The sequence below is a fragment of the Ictidomys tridecemlineatus genome, chromosome 5 (genome assembly GCF_052094955.1).
Source record: "Ictidomys tridecemlineatus isolate mIctTri1 chromosome 5, mIctTri1.hap1, whole genome shotgun sequence".
Classification (NCBI taxonomy): Eukaryota; Metazoa; Chordata; class Mammalia; order Rodentia; family Sciuridae; genus Ictidomys; species Ictidomys tridecemlineatus.
In genome coordinates, this window is record NC_135481.1 from 37,176,098 (window position 1) to 37,195,261 (window position 19,164).

The following is a 19,164-nucleotide window of genomic DNA, read 5'->3' on the forward strand; positions in this document are numbered from 1 at the left end:
TAAATTGCTGAGGTTGGCTTTGAACTTGTGATCTTCCTGCCTTGGCCTCCGGAGCCATTGGGATTACAGGCATGCATCACCATGCCTAGCGTCTGTTCTTACCATATATACTAAGGAGCTGAAGAAGGAATATTGTAAGATGGTTAGAATTATGTACTGTGGAAATGGACTGCCTGTAATTGATATCTGGATCTACCATTTATTAACTTTTGGATTTGAAGAGAAAGTACTTAACCTTTCTGTGTCTTGGTGTTCTCTCTAAAATAGGGATTCCTTCCTTATAAGATGATTATAAAGGTTAAATGAGGAAGATAGTGCTTTCTGATCTTTTTCACATGGCACATATAGAAAATGGTAAAATTTTATAGGTAAATATAAGATTGAGTTACAAGGAACTCCTAAATAGACCTTATTTAGCTCACTCCAGGGGTGGAGGAATCATTAGCCCATCCACACCATTAATGGATGACAAGTATATTAATAGAATGTATGTTGAAAAGCTCTAACTTTATTCATGAAAATATGAATTTATTTATTTACAACTTATAGTAGGAGTTTAGTAAACCGAAGTTATTATTACCTGATAAAAATAGGAAATACACTATAATAAGTAAAGAACTAGCCAGCACCCTAAATTATAGAATTCTCTTTTGGAGGTTCAGATGCTTCAAAAAAGTATTAAGCATGTATTATGTATTATCCTAGAATCTTGAACTTTTAGTCAGCCAGTTACTTAGAATTGACAGCTCATTAGATCTGTGGGCAATATATTACATATGGATTGTGGTTATCATTCCACTACCTAATTCTCATTTTTGTCTATAATTAGGGTCGTCGGGCTGTTAAAGCAGGTGCTTATGCCACTTGCCAGGAAGCAAAAGAAGATATAAAGGTAACTTTCTGAATGAGAAACTGAGACTGATAATCAAGACTTTTAAGAGGACTATACACATTTATAAGAGCCCAAGTAGGACAAGTAGAATGACTATATTATTGAAGTGGTTTGATATTGTTGAAGTGGTTTGACACCTAAGTAAAGATAGGATCAGGATGCTTAGACTCAGAAATTTGGTAATGGCATGGGTATGTGGTGATGATGATGATTATTATTTTAAAGAATAGATTGTTTAGCTGAAAGCAAAATTTACATACTAGCTTTTTTTTTTTTTTTAATGTACCTTTTATTTGTAGAGCCATTCAGAAAATGTCTCTCAACATCCACTTCATGTAGAAGTACTGCACTCTGAGGTTATGGCTCATCAGAAATTTGCTTTGCGTCTTGGTTCCTGGATGAACAAAATTATGAGCTATTCAAGTAAGCATGCAGATTGTTTTTTCTTATTTCTAATAAACTGTTGAGTTTTTATAACCATAAATTTTTAAGTGTCATTAAGTTTAAAATAATTTTTTTTGGTCAAATATCTTTATTGTCAGGATTACACTTCAGATGCATAAATAATATATTTTTAATGCATAATATAAAATAATATTGTTTATTGGCTTTCAAGTTTTTGATGATGGCAGAATTATTTTTGACATCAAGCATAGGAGAATTAATGTTAGTCTTTCATATATTATTATAGGAAATGTACTTTTACGGAGAAATCAAAAATAAAAATTATCTGACTTCTTTTATTTACAGGTGACTTTAGGCAAATCTTTTGCCAAGCATGCCTTAAAGAAGAACCTGGCTCTGAGAATCCATGTCTCATTAGCAGGTTGATGCTTTGGGATGCAAAGCTTTACAAAGGTAAATAGACCTTTGCTTTTGCTACTTATATGAAGGTATATTTATCCAATTTGTATTTGTGTTGAAACTAAGGATGTTGCCTTTTAATTACAGTACCTTTTCATTTAATCAGGGCCAGTTTTTAAAACATGGGTATATATTTTCATGTAATAATGTGTTTATTACAGCTATGTTTTCATTTCAAAAATCTCAATTAACAAAAAGTAAAGGATGAGAGAAAGGGTAAGGTGAAAGAAAAGTACAAAGTAAGAGTAGTTATGAGTGAAACAGTGAAAATGAATGAAAAAATTGAAAGGATAAAGTAAGATGAGGTGGTAGAAGAAGTGCAGAAAACGAAAATGCAGTATATGGTTGTATTTTAAATTTTACTATATTAGTACCACTTCAATAAATGCTATTTATAATTGTCCTTAAAGGCTATTAACGTGAAATATTTTTGTAATATTTTCCCACTTCTAATGGCTGGAATAATTTGTTTTCATTTTGCTGGTATCCTCTTATCTCCTGACTCCAAATGATCTATAGGTGCCCGTAAGATCCTTCATGAATTGATCTTCAGCAGTTTTTTTATGGAGATGGACTACAAAAAACTCTTTGCAATGGAATTTGTGAAGGTAATTGCTTTTTATATATAGAAATCAATAAACAGAAGTAGAAGTTTTATAAATGACTAAGAGAAGCAAAGGAATAATTATGTTTCAAAAGAATTGAATTTTTTGATTAATTTCTTTGTCAAAAGTTTAATATTTTATGTTAAATAAATATTTTTACAGATGGCACTTGGTAGTATAGAAACAATAGAACAGGAGATAGGTTTGGAAAATGACGAAAGAGCCAAGCAAAGGGCAGTTATCACATTCACACATTTGTGTTTTTTTTAGTTGTAGTTGTACACAATACCGCTATTTTGTTTATTTATTTTTATATGGTGCTGAAGATCGAACCAAGGACCTTGCACATGCTAGGCGAGTGCTCTACCACTGAACCACAACCCCAGTCCCACACATTTGTTCTTTTTGGTCATTTAGTTGCTATTAGTAAAATTTGTAACAAGCGTAGCAGTAATTAATTGAAGGAAATGGCAGGAAAGATATGCATATTAAAGGCGGCAGAAATTAAATGGCAAAAGTTATCCTTACCTGAGGCTAAAACAAACTTAAAACTTAGAGCTTTTTAAGTTGCTTGATATATATCCTTTTTTGGGGTGGTTGGTGATGCCAGGAATTGAACTCAGGGGAACTCAACCACTGAACCACATCCCCAGCCCTTTGTTGTATTTTATTTAGAGACAAGGTTTTACTGAGTTACTTATTGGCTGTTGCTAGGCTGGCTTTGAACACGTGATCCTCCTGCCTCAGCCTCCAGAGCTGCTGGGATTACAGGTGTACACTACTATACCCAACATGTTATATATATCCCTTATATTGTTATATATTTTTGTCTACCTTGCAAGTTAGATTGCAGGGTTACACAGAGCAGGGACTTTGAATTTTCTACTTTGCCTTATACAAAAATACACAATAAATATTTGTTGATGTCTTCTGATTTTAAGTTGCAGACAGTTCTGTAAAGCTTAGGATATGGCAGAGATAGGACCCAGAATGGAATTGGAAGCAGAGAGGAAAATAATTGTTATTAGGCAAATAATAATGAGATGAGATACCTGTGTTATATGGATTTTATAAGCATATTGTAACATTTGATGCATGTGTTAATCTTGGGAAGCAATGGTAACTGAAGATGGAAAAACTGTACTTATAAAACTCTTTAGAGATAGAATGTTGGACTGTATGTGTGATCTGGAAATGAAATTTATTTTCTTTCTTTTTTTCATTCTTTCTTTCCTGGGGATTGAACCCAAGGCCTCATGCATGCTAGACAAGGACTGTTCTACTGAGCTACATCCCTAGCTGAAATTTTATTTTCCTATATAAAAGATAATCTGTCAATTTAGATGATATATTGTTGGTACAGCATTTAATCTCTTAAATTCTGTGGGAATTCTGGGAGGTAAAATTAAATATCTTAAGTTTGGTAACCAATTCTGTGCTTAGACATACTAGATGCTCAATATACAGCTATGTCTGTTATTTGTTCTAATATGTCAGGGTTGATTTACAGTTCATTTGTATAAGGATAAAAAGTTTAAAAGTTGTCATGCATTCCATTTAAGGCTAGGTTGAATCTAATTTGTTGGTTTTCTGGATCATATCAGTTGTTAAATACTTTGAATGTATCCCCTGTCCTATACCATTGGAGTAAAAAGTATTCAAGATTGCTCCATCCGGACATGGTGGCACATGCCTGTAATCCCAGCTGCTTTGGAGGCTGAGGCAGGAGGAACACAAGTTCAAAGCTAACCATAGCAACTTAGAGAGGTCCTAAGCAACTTAAGCAAGACCTTGTCCCAAAATAAAATATATATTAAAAAAAAAAAAAAGATTGCCCCAGATTCTGCTTGGAGAAAGGATAAACATCACAATTTATTGCTCTCCTCCATCATTTTCATCTGTGCTTTTTGTTTTGTTTTTATTTTAGCAGTTCTTCTAACTCTACTAGTAGTTTGGGTAACTGAATTAATATTTAGTCTTTTGTTATTTTCTAGTATATTTTTCTTGACCATGCCATATCTTGCCTCAATAAGTAGGAAGTATATTTGTCATCTTCTGGATAGAGACATTCTTGCAGCACTTATTAATTTGAGATTTAAATTTTAAAACCTTTTTTAAATTGAGATTTTAACGTTTTTTATTAGTAACTTTGAATTGATTCTCCATTTATATTTTTCAGTATTATAAACAACTGCAGAAAGAATATATTAGTGATGATCATGACAGGAGTATCTCTGTAACTGCACTCTCAGTTCAGATGTTTACTGTTCCTACTCTGGTATGTATCAGTTATTTGTGTGTGTGTCTGTGTGTACATACTTTTTTGCAGGATTTCTGATAAAGCTTGTTTTGTTTTAAGAATTTCACTTAATATTGAACTAAATATCATAATGATATTTAGTGGGCTAATTCCATTTGGAAAATTGACTACTATTTCAGTGTTATTCATTTGTATATTTAATGGTACCCAAGAACCAAGTAACTGGGCATTACTCTCATCCAAATGTTCTGATCTCTGTGGATAACATCCACAACTTATTTCTCACTTTCTCACTTTCTAGAGCAACTTAGGAGACTGCTATTTCAATACCAAAACTTTCCTTTTCTTTTTTTAAGTTTTTTTATATTTTACTCTGTTTTTATTCTTCATTTATTCTTTAGTTTACCTTATGGAATAATGTAAAACTAAGAAGGGAGAGAGTGTGCCTGTCACACATATGTGTAAGATAATGCTACATAGTTCTGGAAGACAATGGATGATTCTGCTTCCTTTTTGTGCTACTACTTTTCCTGTTTCTTCTGGGTAGTTTGATTAATTCTTGCTTCTTTCTCTTTTCAAAGAGCCAGAGAAAAGTATAGGAAAAAGAAATTAAACTGGGAATGAGGAGAGGATATTCTAGAGTAGATATTCTAGAGTAGAAGTCATGAAAGATTTTTGTTATGGTTTTCCCGTTATGTGATTACTGAAGATGAACTATTAGATAACCTGTTTAAAGGCTGGGAGTGTGCAAGCCAGTGTTTTCTAGTTATTGAGGAGTAGGAGATTAGGGAATTTTTACTTTTTTTTCTTCCTAGTACTGGTGATTGACTACAGGGGCACTCTACCACTGAGCTGCATCCCCAGCCCCTTTTATTTTATTTGGAGAAAGTTTTGCTAAGTTGAAAGACTGGCCTTGAACTTGCAGTCCTCCTGTCTCAAGTCTCCCAAATTGATGGGATTACAGCCGTGTACCACCATTCCTAGCAAGGATTCTTAAGTTTAACTAACTTTTCATTAGTTGCTATTCTGTAAAACTAAGGACTGTGGTTAATGCTTCGTAAACATTTTTTTTTTTAAATTACTGACCAAACCAAGTTAATGAATAAATTAAGTCCATGCTACAATGACTTCATTCTAAAGACAATTTCTTGAAATATTCTGCAGGCTCGACATCTTATTGAAGAACAGAATGTTATCTCTGTCATTACTGAAACTCTGCTAGAAGTTTTACCTGAGTACTTGGACAGGAACAATAAATTCAACTTCCAGGGTTATAGCCAGGACAAATTGGGAAGAGTATATGCAGTAATATGTGACCTAAAGTAAGTTGTGAGTCAAAAGGTGAGGGCACCTGTTAAACACAGTGTGCTTATTTACTCTGTCTTATAAGTAAATCTTTGATCCTTCTGATTATCCAGGATTGTCTTTATAATGATGGCAAGTTCAAAGGACTCTTACTGCTTCATGTTAATACAGTTGGCCCACCTTATCCATGGGTTCCACATCTCTTTATTCAACTACTCTCAAATAGAAAATACTCAAAACATAAGAGCCTGTACTAAATATGTACACTTTTTTCTTGTTCTTATTCTTTAAACAGTACAGTATAACAAGTATTTGCAACACATTTACATTGTATTCGATATTAGATAATCTAGAGATGATTTAAAGTATATGGGAGAATGTAGATATGTATAGATAAGTTCTGTGCAAATACTGTGCCATTTTATATATACTGTGTTGGGGACTGGAGCTAATCCCCCACTAATACCAAGGGATGTCTGTAAATGTCTTCAGTGCAGGCTCCCCCCACCCCCTTAGTGCTAGGGATTAAACTCAGGACCTCATATTTGTTAGTCAAGAGCTCTACCACTGAACTAAATTCATAGCTCTAGTAAACCAGTAAAGCCTATATATATATATAAAGTTGTAGATGGACACAATACCTTTATTTAGTATTTTTTATAAAAAATGGTGCTGGGCATCGAATCCAGTGCCTCACATGTGCTATGCAAGCACTCTACCACTGGGCCACAACCCCAGCCCAAAGCCTTCTTTTTGAGTTTAAAATCAGGTAAATAAGGTATTAAAAATCTCCTGCCACAGGTACTTGGCATCTCCTGAGGTCACCAAATGAATCTCCATTGTAATTACCACATCTTTCACTTACTTCCATTCACATATTTTGTGGTTCTGGCCCACTTGTATAGTCTCTTTGTACAGCCTCATATTGCTAAGGATCTATTGACTTTTTAACTCTCCTTTTCATACATACATACACACACACACACACACACACACACACACACACACACATACACACATACATTAGAAAGCTAGGCATAGTGGCACTTGCCTATAATCCCAGTGACTTGGGAGCCTGAAGCAATAGGATCACAAATTCTAGGCTAGCCTGGGCAATTTAGTGAGACCTTCTCTCAATATGAAAAGACTGGGGATATAGCCCTGTTGTAAAGCTCCCCTGGGTTTCATCTCCAGTACTGCCAAAAAGAAAAGAAGACTAGATTAGAACAAAATATATTTTATTTAATTTGCCATTAAAAAAAAACAAAACTCCATGTTGGGGTTATAGCTCAGTGGTAAAGTGCTTCCTCGTTTGAGGCCCTGGGTTCAATCTCCAGAACTACAGAAAATAATAATAAAATAAAATTGGCAAATTAAAAAAAAAAAAAAAAGAGCTCCAAGGCATATATGATTATTTATTTCTAGTCCCAAGGAGGAAAGAATTCCAATTTTTTCTACCTCTAGTGACCATTCAGGGTATAGAGGGATAGGAAAAAAGGTCTAATTCAACTTCAAAATAATTTAGTCTATTTTAAAAATAAGCCTTGGGAGTTTACCTCTGTGTAGAGCACTTGCCTAGCATGCACAAGGCCCTAGTTTCCATCCCCAGCATTGCAAAACAAAAACAAAAATATAAAACAAAGAACAAAATACAGATTTCTGTAACTTTGAAGTACATCTTTGATATTACTGAAGGAAATTCTTCAAAACTTTTTAACATTCCTCAATTTCAAAACACAATTATGGCATATAAACTTTTCTTTAAAATTATTAAGTTTGCACACATTGGTAGATGAATTTAGTAGTGAATCAGCATATGAACGTTGTGATTCAAATTTGTTTCATAGCCAAATTATGCAAAACATATATTATGCAAAGCATATAAACTAAAACTGATGGCTGAACTTAAAAGTTATCTTCATGAAGTCAATGAATAACCTTGGTCTGCTTTACTGGGGAGGCGGGAATGGGACTTGGTCCTGTGACTCTGACTACCATGAAAAAGTCTCATAACTGTGTTTAGAGAGAACAAACATATTTTGAGTACCTAGTCAACAGATAACTGTGTAATTCATTCTTATAAGGATCCTGTAAAATTTATTTGAAACTCCTATGTGCTAAAGAGCTTTGCCTATTTTACCTTATTTTAATGTAACATTTTTTATAAAGCAGGTAAGGTAATCTTGATTTGAAGATCATAGTTATTTATTTTCCTAATTCATGAAACTAGTAAGTGGCAGAACTGGAATTTGGGCTTAACGACTATTTATCTGTAAAACTCCTATTCATTTCACTATAATACGTAGCCTCAGAGGATACATAAAAAATCCCCGACCATACCTATTCTGAAATCTGGCTTAAAACACCAGTGAGTAATATCCTTTGTTTAGCAAATAATTATTGAATCCCATTTTGTAGAAATTTTGTAGCCATGTCTTATTCTATGTATGTTTTTATTTTCTACTTCTTTCCGAAATCTTTTAAACCAGTTTAATCCACAAACACTTAATTTAGTTTTCAGAATAAAGTCTAAATTTTTCCAGAATTTATAGTTTTCCACAGTCTAGCCATATACTCTACTTATCTGATTATGCCTTACCATGATATACATTTGTTGGTACTAATAGATATTCTGTTTATTCTGCCTCAGGAAATTTTCATTCTCTCAAAATAGTGCATTCCAATTTTGGATAGCACCTTTCACCTTTTAGACAGCTTATTGTCCATTGAATTCTGTCTTTTTGTAGCTTTCATTGTCTGGTTCTAGTTTTCCCTTAGTCCATTTATTTGTTTTTCCAGAATTTCTTCTTTTATTACAATAGTACATATTAATTATACAAAATAATGGATTTCTTTGTCACATATTCACACACACATATAGCATACTTTGATCCTTTTTCCACTTAGAACAAAATCAGTTCTTGTTTAACTTTAAATATTTAAAGACAGCACTCATGTCTGCCAAATTTTTTCTAGGTTAAGTTGTAAATTTTTTTTTAATTGTTCCTATTTCATGGTATTTAGATTTTCTTCTAAATTGTTTGTCCATATCTTCTAACCTGTTCCAGTTGAATATATACCATTTATATGCCCCCAAAAAAGAACATAGTACTCCAACTGAGGTCTGTCTAGAAAAGCATAAAAGGGAGGGATTACTACTTCTCTCATTTTAGTTAATATGCCTCTGTTAATTTAGTCACTTTATGGACAGAATCTAATGGGTTATTTGGTTTCTCAGTTGCTAATGCACTATGGAAACGAAACTTAGAAAAGAGAAGTCATTGAACCTTGGTTTTACTAGGGAATCTTTACACTTTTATTACTGTAACCTATTCCTTTGTTCCATTTCTCAAAAGTGTAACAAGCTCTCAAACCAGATTATTCCATTATTCTCCCAATCTTTTACCCTCTTTCCCATTGCTTTTGCCACCTATTTTTATATACTGGCTTGGCTTGGCTTGGCTTTTCTTCCCCTTCCTCTTCCCCCTCCCCTTCCCCTTCCCCTTCCCCTTCCTCTTCCCCTTCCCCTTCTTCCTGCTTTGGCATCTTTACTTGGTAGGTAAACTACAGAGGTCAGGTATGAATTATGTGAGAAACTACAAATGTAAATTTTCCTCTACTCTAGATCAGTGCTTCTTGAATTTTAATGAGTACTGATTATCTTAAGGACCTTGTTAAAATGCAGATCCTTTATTTAGTAGGTCTGATTAGAGCATAAGAGCTTGCATTTCTAAAAAGTACCCCAGTAATGATTGTTGCTCTTTTATGGACTACATATTGAGTTACAATAATATAAAAAACAACAAGACCTTGATGACAATTGTTTATTGTGACAGATTTTAAGCTTCAGTCCTTTTTACCTTTATTTTAAAAGAAAGATTTAGATGGTAATTAGCAAATTTCAGTTATTTCTTTGATAAGGTCCTGATGATTATTTTTAATGCATAGTCATCATATTAATGAATATCCAAAGAATGGCAAAAATTAATCCACAATCCTGGTTTTATAGTTTCTACATCTGTTGTCTTGTGTTTTATGTTCCTATATTACTTCCTTTGTACCTTTTTTTTTTTTAGCATTTATGTTTAGATTACAGTGCACTATATGTGTTTTCCTCACTACTTTGAACTTTAAGGGCAGGATGTGTCTTGCTCATGTTTATATTTACAGTACTTGGTATATATAACAAAAATGTATTTTGATTGAGTACAAAATAATTTTTAATAATTGTTAATGATTGCTTCCTGAGAAGTCATTTGGTAATAAACATCATTCTTATTTGATATGAAACCAATTTTAACCAAAAGAAATAGTGATCTTGTAATCTGTAGGCTAAAATATGTTTATTTATTCATTTATTTTTTGGTACTGGGCATTGAACCCAGGGGTGATAAACCACTGAACCCCCAGCCCATTTTTTGTTTTTTAATTTTGAGACAGGGTCTCGCTAAGTTGCTTAGGGCCTCACTTACTTGCTGAGGCTGACCTTGAATTTGCAGTCCTCCTGCCTCAGCTGCCTTATCCGCTGGGATTATATTTTGTTTTTTGTTTTTTTTTTTCCATTTCTATTTTATTATTTTTTTTTATTGGTTGTTCACAACATTACAAAGCTCTTGACATATCATATTTCATACATTAGATTGAAGTGGGTTATGAACTCCCAATTTTACCCCAAATGCAGATTGCAGAATCACGTCGGTTATATATTTTGTTTTTTATATTATTGTTACTCAACATGCCCTGCTGTTTATTTTTTGAAACTAGTAGATTCTGATGTGCAAACCATGGTGGCATAGGTGCTTAGATCCTTCTTCCTGGTTCTGAGTTCTCAAAACCTATAGATAGGAAATCTTTTCCAAATTTTCTAAGCTTAGAAGTTTTTTTTACTGGCCCTTTGGATGATGGGTATGAAGAATCCTAGGAAATCTATACTGTTTGTCATTTGTCCAGAGTTGGCTGTGGTAAGCTAGGTTGGTCTGAGGCCCACTTAATCAGGCTAACCTCGGAGGGCATGATGTATGGAGAAGTCAGGCCTAGCTTTAATATCTGCCTCTTGTAGGGCATTCCCACATTTCACTGACTATATATAAAATAAACAGATTATTCTATCTCTGCTTAGAGCTTCTAATTATTGTAAGAAATTAGAATGCATAATTTTTTATATTCATTTTTTAGGTGTAGATGGACACAACACAATGCCTTTATTTTTATGTGGTGCTGTGGATTGAACTCGGGTCCTGCCCATGCTACGCGAGCGCTCTGCCACTGAGCCACAATCCCAGCCCTAGAATGCATAATTTTGAGAAGTCAACGTTATCTGTAATCCTGAAAACCTTAAAATTACTTCAAAATAGAGAAGTGAAATATTTCTTTCTCTTTTGAAATGATATAGATATATCCTGATCAGCAAGCCTACGATATGGACGGAAAGATTAAGAATGCAGTTCCTTGAAGGTTTTCGATCTTTTTTGAAAATTCTTACCTGTATGCAGGTATGATACTTCTTCTGTACACCATAAGAGAAATTTATTTTAAAAAATATAATCTCAATTGTCTTCTTCTTTTTCATCTTCTCCTTCTCCTTTAGTAAACTGTTGTCTTTTTATATGAGAGAAAAATTTTATAGCAAACTAGTATAAAATTTAAACACTGATTCACTTTAACAGATCTTTCTATATATCTTAGTAACTTAGTTATTATACACCTTAATAATAAGTTTTGTTTACTACAGCTACTATTATTAATGTTTATTGAGTGTTTACCATATGATAAATGTATAAGAAGCACTTTACATGCATTATCTCTTTTGAGCCTTATAGCCATCCTATGAAGTAGTTGCTATTATTATTCTCAATTTGTATATAAGGAATTAACGGGTTAATAATAATTTGCTTAGGATTCCCAAAAATAAATCCCAGACAGAGCTAGTATTTGCACTCAAATGTTATACTTCTGAGCTGCACCTGTGAGAGCTGGGATTTGATTTGATGTATTCTGACCTAGTATAACAACCATGTGAAAATACTTCAGCATATATGTACACGAATCCCAACAATTTTATATTTTGCCAGTAGAAGAGCAAAGAAAAAGGGTTATATGTTGACTAACCTTCTTACAGGGAATGGAAGAAATCAGAAGACAGGTTGGGCAACATATTGAAGTAGATCCTGATTGGGAGGCTGCCATTGCTATACAGATGCAATTGAAGAATATTTTACTCATGTTCCAAGAGTGGTGTGCTTGTGATGTAAGTAAGATTTGTTAGTAAGATTGGTGTCTTTTAAGTACTCTAATAATTAATTCTTTTTTTAAAAAAAATTATTTATTTATTCTATTTCTTATACATGACAGCAGAATGCATGTCAATTCATAGTATACATACAGAGCACAGTTTTTTTGTGTCTCTGGCTGTACACACAGTAGAGTCTCACCATTTCTGTCTTCGTACGTGTACTTAGGGTAATGATGATCATCTCATAATACTATCTTTCCTACCCTGTGCCTTCTCCCTTCCCCTTCCTCTCCTTTGCCCTATCTAAAGTTTCTACATTCCTCCCGTGCACCCCCATTATGAACCAGCATCCACATATCAGAGAAAACACTTGGCCTTTGGGTTTTTGGGATTAGCTTACTTCACTTAGCATAATATTCTAGTAGTTCTTAATAGTATAGATTTATGTTGTAGCTTCCTTGATGTAAATTTTTGTTATTTAATAAATAATAAATCTCTTAGATATTTAAATTTGTCTTATTAAATTTGGGAGGAAAATTCAGTTTTTTACGCTTGATTAGAAAATGTATCCTAGGTGGTTTTGCTTATTTTGGAGAATTGCAGGGGTTAATAATGTATATCTTTATTTCACACTTATTTATTTATTTATTTATTATTAGTGATAATAATAGACTTTTTTTAAAAAAATTTTTTTTTTGAGAGAGAGAATTTTTTAATATTTATCTTTTAGTTTTCGGCGGACACAGCATCTTTGTTTGTATGTGGTGCTGAGGATCGAACCCGGCTCACACACACGCCAGGCGAGCGCACTACCGCTTGAGCCACATCCCCAGCCCCCACATAGACTTTTAAATATTTCAAGAATGGAGAGAGGTGAATATTTTATTCAATTAAGAGCTTTGTTACATGTGTTAAACCATTCATAAAATTAATTTCAAGGGCTGGGGTTGTGGCTCAGTGGTAGAGCTCTTGCCTTGCACACATGAGGCACTGGGTTCAATCCTCAGCACCACATAAAAATGAATGAATAAAATAAAGATATTGTGTCCAACTACAACTAAAAATGTTTTTTAAAAAATTAATTTCAAAATATATTAATGTAGTTTCTTAAGCAGTAATTTTAGGGCATAACCTTTATTGATTGATTGATTGATTTTTTGCAATACTAGGGATTGACAGGGCCTCACACATAACTAGGCAAGCACTATCTCACTGATCTACATCCCCACCCCCATAACTCTTTAAACACACAATACTACTTCAGATTCCCTTTGGGGAAGATGACTCATTTTTTTCTTTTCTGAGAAAATTAACATTATTTCAATCAAATTCCATTGTCTCTTCCATTTTCTCTGTATTGTCATCATCATCTATTTGTTGACTAAATTTATCTGTGTCTTTACTATTGGTCTCTGAGTCTTTTTTTCTCTCATTTCTAAAACCAATGCATCTACCTAGGCTCTTGGTTCTAGTTTATATCACTTTTTCCTGGAGTTTGCCTCCTCATTTGCCTCCACTTGTATTTTCCTTCTGCTTATTGTCTAGCAACTATAACACATATATTTTTATTCTCTTACCATTATGAGATAGTTGCACAATTATTGGGAAATGGGGTCAAGGTGTGTGTTGTTCATATTCATATATCTCAAACCTTCTGAAGTTATCTAATTTACCATTCTTCACTCATTATATCCTAGTATTCGTCTGATTCAGGCCTTACAATTGTGTTTAGAAAAAACTCCTAAAAGATCCATTTAGTAATCCAATTTAGAGATTTTTTTTCTTGGTCCCATCTTCCTTGAATTATCTGTATCATTGTATTCAGTTAAGTACCTTAGTCTTTTTAAATTTTTCTTTCCTTCTGATTTTCACAAGACTGTACTGTCCTAATATTTTATTATCATTTACCGATTTTAGTCAATAACTGCTTTTCTCCAGTTCCTTCTGCCTGCTAAGAATACTGAGGCATCCCCCAGTATTCTCTTATAGATCTTTATTTAAATTCTTATAGGAATGATTTTTCCCAAACTATAGTATCACTTTTATTTGCCATATATTCCTTAGATCGTACATTTGTATTTCTTATATTTTAAACTCTGAATATCTTTTTTTCACATTTTTATTAATGCATTATAGTTGTACATAATGATGGGGTTTGTTAAATATTCATACATGCACACAGTATAACAATATAATTTGTCCACTATCACTCCCCAGCTCGCCCCCTGCCCAATCCCCACCTCCTACCTCCTGGTCCATTTCCTCTGCTGGACTCCCTTTTATTTTCATGAGATCTCTGACACCCTCCTGCCCCCCACTTTCTTTTTCCTCTCTAGCTTCCACATATGAAAGAAAACATATGACCCTTGACCTTCTGATCAAATTGAGAATTTTATCTTAAACTGATTTGTCATCATTTTCTTCCACTTGCAATTTGCATTTTCTCTTTTTGACTTTCTTTATTTTATTAATGATATTACTATTAATACAGTCATCATCCATACAGGAAATTTCAGAGTCATTGTATTCTGTGTGTTTGACATTATCAGATGTTTTGACAAGAAAAATGTTCTGGGTTCATGCAAGATTGGGGAATTTGGAGTTGAACAGAATGAGAGAATCTTTTAAAGTTATTTTAAACTTCTCAAATAGAATTGAACACTGTGCTAATGTCTGTTTCTCAAATTCATATGGACATGGAGTTCCTTTCTCAAGGTAGAATCAACAGGAGAAACACTATGTTAAAAAAGAGACCTGATGACTTGGAAGGCTATGACAAGATGATCACAAGTTTGAGGTTACTCTCAGCAAGTTACTACAAAGTGACATTAGTCAGGACAGTATGGTATAAAGATAGAAATACAGATCAGTGAGACAGGCATGGTGGCCCATGAATGTAATTCCAGCTTCTAGGGAGACTGAGGCAGGAAGATTGCAATCCAAGACCAACTGGGCAATTTAGCAAGAACCTGTCTCAAAATAAAATACAAAAGGGCTAGGCATGGCTCAGTGGAAGATGGTCCCTGGGCTCAATCACCAGTATCACAAAAATAAATAAATAAAAATTTTGAGTAGGATGCAGTGGTACACATGTGAAATCCCAGCAACTCAGGAGGCTGAAGCAGGAAAATCACAAGTTTGAGGCCAGCCTCAACAACTTAGTGAGATCCTGTCTCAAAATGAAAAAAAGAACTAGGGGTATATCTCAGAGGTAAAGCTCACCTGGGTTCAATCCGCAGCGGTAAAGGAGAGAGAGAATGTGACCTGAGTGACCTTTGACTTTTCTCTTTTCCTACCACAATTACCTAGAGTTGGTTCTTCCTTATCCCAAATTTATTTTAAAATTTTCTCATTTTATGTGAGTTCATTCTGTTTCTTCTTCACTGTCCCATCTTATCCTAGTCCAGATCCTTAATACCTAAATGCTATAGTATTTTTCCTGTTAGTTTCCTTATCTCCTAACTTTACCCTCTCCACTTTGTTACCTTCAACACACTCCTTAATTCTTTTTGCAACAATGTGTTCACTGTTACTGGTCTTATACCACCAATGTATTGTTTTATTTTTACATCTCTTCATAGAATGCTCCTTTCCCTTCATCTTTCCCCATACTTAAATCCTGCATATTCTGTTGTAGTATTTATTGGTGATAAGGATGTTAAGAATAGAACTTAGAGCCTTGAGTGTGCTAAGCATATGTTCTACCACCTTGTTATATCCCCAACCCTAAATTATGCGTGTTTCAGTTCCCATTCAAAAGCTGCTTTAATTTATAGTGTGTGCATGTATAAGTATGTAATAACAAATCCCACCATTATGTACAACTATAATGTATCTATAAAAAATGTGGGGAAAAAAAGGCTGCTTTAATAGGTATATCTTCCCAATTGTTTGTTGTCTTATAAAAGCTGTTTTAGGGCAGTTAATTTATACTGTATTTTACTTTGATTATAAGTGTGTTTATGTTGTATTTCCTACTGATTTGCAGATCTTTGTAAGGGGTCCTAGTAATAAATAGAATAATTTTATAATCATATATAACAAATAATTATTGAGTGATGAGTGATAAAGTAGCTAACTTGTGAACATATTTGCATTTTTATTTTCTCTTTAGGAAGAACTCTTACTAGTAGCTTATAAAGAATGTCACAAAGCTGTGATGAGGTGCAGTACAAGTTTTATATCTAGTAGCAAGACAATAGTACAATTATGTGGTCATATTTTGGAAACTAAGTCCTATAGAGTATCTGAGGATCTTGTAAGCATACATCTGCCACTCTCTAGGACTCTTGCTGGTGAGTATTGTTTTGATATATCTTTTTCCCTGTGTTTAGTATGTACAAATGTATTCAGACCAGATAATGCAGTTAAGAGCTTTCATTGTCACTGTCCTTCAAGGAACTATTACCACAGTATTTTTCAAAGGATGCTTATTTACCTAGACTACTTTTTATCTAGGTTAGTGAATGAATCTTGAAGACTAACTTGGTAGCTCATATTCCACCCATTTATTTATTTATTTTTCAAACATACGTTGAATAATATGAAGTACTGAATCTGTGTAAAGTTTCTGACACATGCTCCTAACATTTTTTTTCTAGCTTATGTATTCACTTTTTTGTTGTTGTCGTTCTTTTTAGTTATACATAACAGTAGAATATATTTTGACATATCATACATATATGAAGTATAATTTCCCATTCTTGTGGTTGTACATGATGCAGAGTTACATTGGTCATGTATTCGTATATGAACATAGGAAGATTATGTCTGATTCATTCTACTTTCTTTCCCATTCCCATCCCCATACCCTTCCCTCCATTCTCCCCATTTCCTGCTATCTAACCTAGTGAACCCACACACACACACACTCACCTATTGTGAGTTAGCATTTGCATATCAGAGAGAACATTCTGCCTTTGGTTTTTTGGAGTTGGTTTATTTCACTTAGCATGATAATTTCCAATTCCATCCATTTATTGGCAAATGCCATAATTTCATTCTTCTTTATGACTAAATAATATTCTATTGTATAGAAGCACAACATTTTCTTTATCCATTAATCAGTGTGTACAAGAACATGTCATGCTTTGATTATGTCTACCCTCTTCTCTTCTACTCTCTCTCACTAACATCCCTTCTTCCCAGCCCCTAATAATCCCTTTTCCCCCCTTAGTTTCAACATGTGTGAGAAAAAACGTAATACGTGTCTCTGTTTGTCTGGCTTAATATAATATCTTTGAGTTCCATCCATCTTCCTGCAAATGACAGGATTTCATTCTTCTTTATGACTTTAATAATACTCTATTGTGTATAGCATTTTTCTTCATCTGTTCTTTTGTTGCTGAACACCTAGGCTAATTCCATATCTTGACTCCTATGAATAGTACCACAGTAAATATGGGTATGCAGGAATCTCTTTGGTATACTGACTTCTTTTCCTTCAGATATATACCTAAAAGTGGTGCAACTGAGTCATATGATAGTTATATTTTTATTATTTTTTGAGGAACCTTCCTTTGTTTTTTATAGTGAATGTACTAATTTATATTCTCACCAACGGTATATAAAGTTTCCCTTTTCTTCGCAGTTTCATCAGTATTTATGTACACATACATATTTTTTAAACTGGGGTGAGATGATATTTCCATATAGTTGTTTGATGGTTTTTGTTCTGGGGATCAAAAACCCAGAGTCTCATGCATGCTAAGCAAGGACTATACCACTGAGATTTAACCCCAGCCCTCAGTATAGTTTTGATTTTCATTTCCTTGATGACTAAAGATACTGAACATTTTTTTCATTTATTGACCATTCATACTTCTTTGGAGAAGAAGGTAGATGATTTACCCACCTATTAACTGGTTTGCGTTTTTTGTTAGGTTTATAGAAGTATTTCTGTATTCTGGATATTAATCTGACAGATGAATAACTGACAAAAATTTTCTCCCATTGTGTAGGTTGTGTTTTCATTCTGTTGACTGCTTTCTTAGCTGAAGCAGTTTCTTTCTTTCTTTTTCTTTTTTTAATGGCACCAGGAATTGAAGTCAGGGACACTAAACCAGTGAGCTACATCCTCACCCCTTTTTCATATTTTATTTAGAGACAGGGTCTTGCTGAGTTTCTTAGAGCATCGCTGTGTTGCTGAGGCTGCCTTTGAACTCACAATCCTCCTGCCTTAGCCTCCCAAGCTTCTGTGATTACAAGCTTTATGCTACCACTCCCAGCTGTGCAGAAACTTTTAATTATGTTATACCATTTGTCAATTCTGAGTTTTGTTTCCTAGATATTAAGAGTCCTATTCAGGAAATCATTGCCTTTGTCACTATTTCAAACTGTTTCCCCTATGTTTTCTTTAGTGATGTCAAAGTTTTGGGTCTTACATCAAGGTCTTTGATCCATTTTGAGTTGATTTTTGTACAGGTTAGGAGATAGGAGTCTAGTTTCAACCTTCTACATGTGAATATCCAGTCTTTCTAGTACCATTTGTGGAGGAGGCTGTCCTTTCGCCAATATATGTTTTTGGCACTTTTGTCAAAAGTCAGTTTAGCTACAAATGTTCTCTCTGATATGGGGATGCTAACACAATAAGTAGGAGAAGGAAGAATAGAACTTCTGTGGATTAGATAAAGGGGAATTAAGGGAAGGGATTGGGAATGGGAATAGGAAAGACAGTGGAATGAATTGGGCATAACTTTCCTATGTTCATATATGAATACATGACCAGTGTAACTCCACATCATGTACAACCACAAGAATTGAAGTTATACTCCATGTATGTATGATATGTCAAAATATACTCTACTGTCATTTATATATATCTAAAAAAATTTTTTTTTAAGTCAGTTGGCTAGGAATTGGGGTTGCCCAGTCAATGCAGCTGTATGCCTATAGGGACCCTAAGATGTAATTAGGCCAGGGCCGCTGACCCCTAGCATAGTACTAGTTCCAGACAATAAGACCCCTTTCTAGATATCTCCTGGGCATAGCACTCTGAGAGTTTGCT

The 19,164-nt window shown here is 33.9% G+C and overlaps 1 protein-coding gene across 1 annotated transcript in view; it reads left to right on the plus strand.

The window, feature by feature from the left end:
* The window catches only part of Ubr1 (ubiquitin protein ligase E3 component n-recognin 1), a 160,305-nt gene that overhangs the window by 52,432 nt on the left and 88,709 nt on the right, over positions 1-19,164 (plus strand). Inside the window, exons 7-15 of the mRNA XM_005316473.5 lie at positions 830-892; positions 1,192-1,315; positions 1,643-1,750; positions 2,276-2,364; positions 4,541-4,639; positions 5,786-5,943; positions 11,319-11,418; positions 12,045-12,173; positions 16,273-16,453. Of these exons, the coding sequence (XP_005316530.2) occupies positions 830-892; positions 1,192-1,315; positions 1,643-1,750; positions 2,276-2,364; positions 4,541-4,639; positions 5,786-5,943; positions 11,319-11,418; positions 12,045-12,173; positions 16,273-16,453 (1,051 nt within the window). The remainder of the gene's footprint in view (positions 1-829; positions 893-1,191; positions 1,316-1,642; positions 1,751-2,275; positions 2,365-4,540; positions 4,640-5,785; positions 5,944-11,318; positions 11,419-12,044; positions 12,174-16,272; positions 16,454-19,164) is intronic.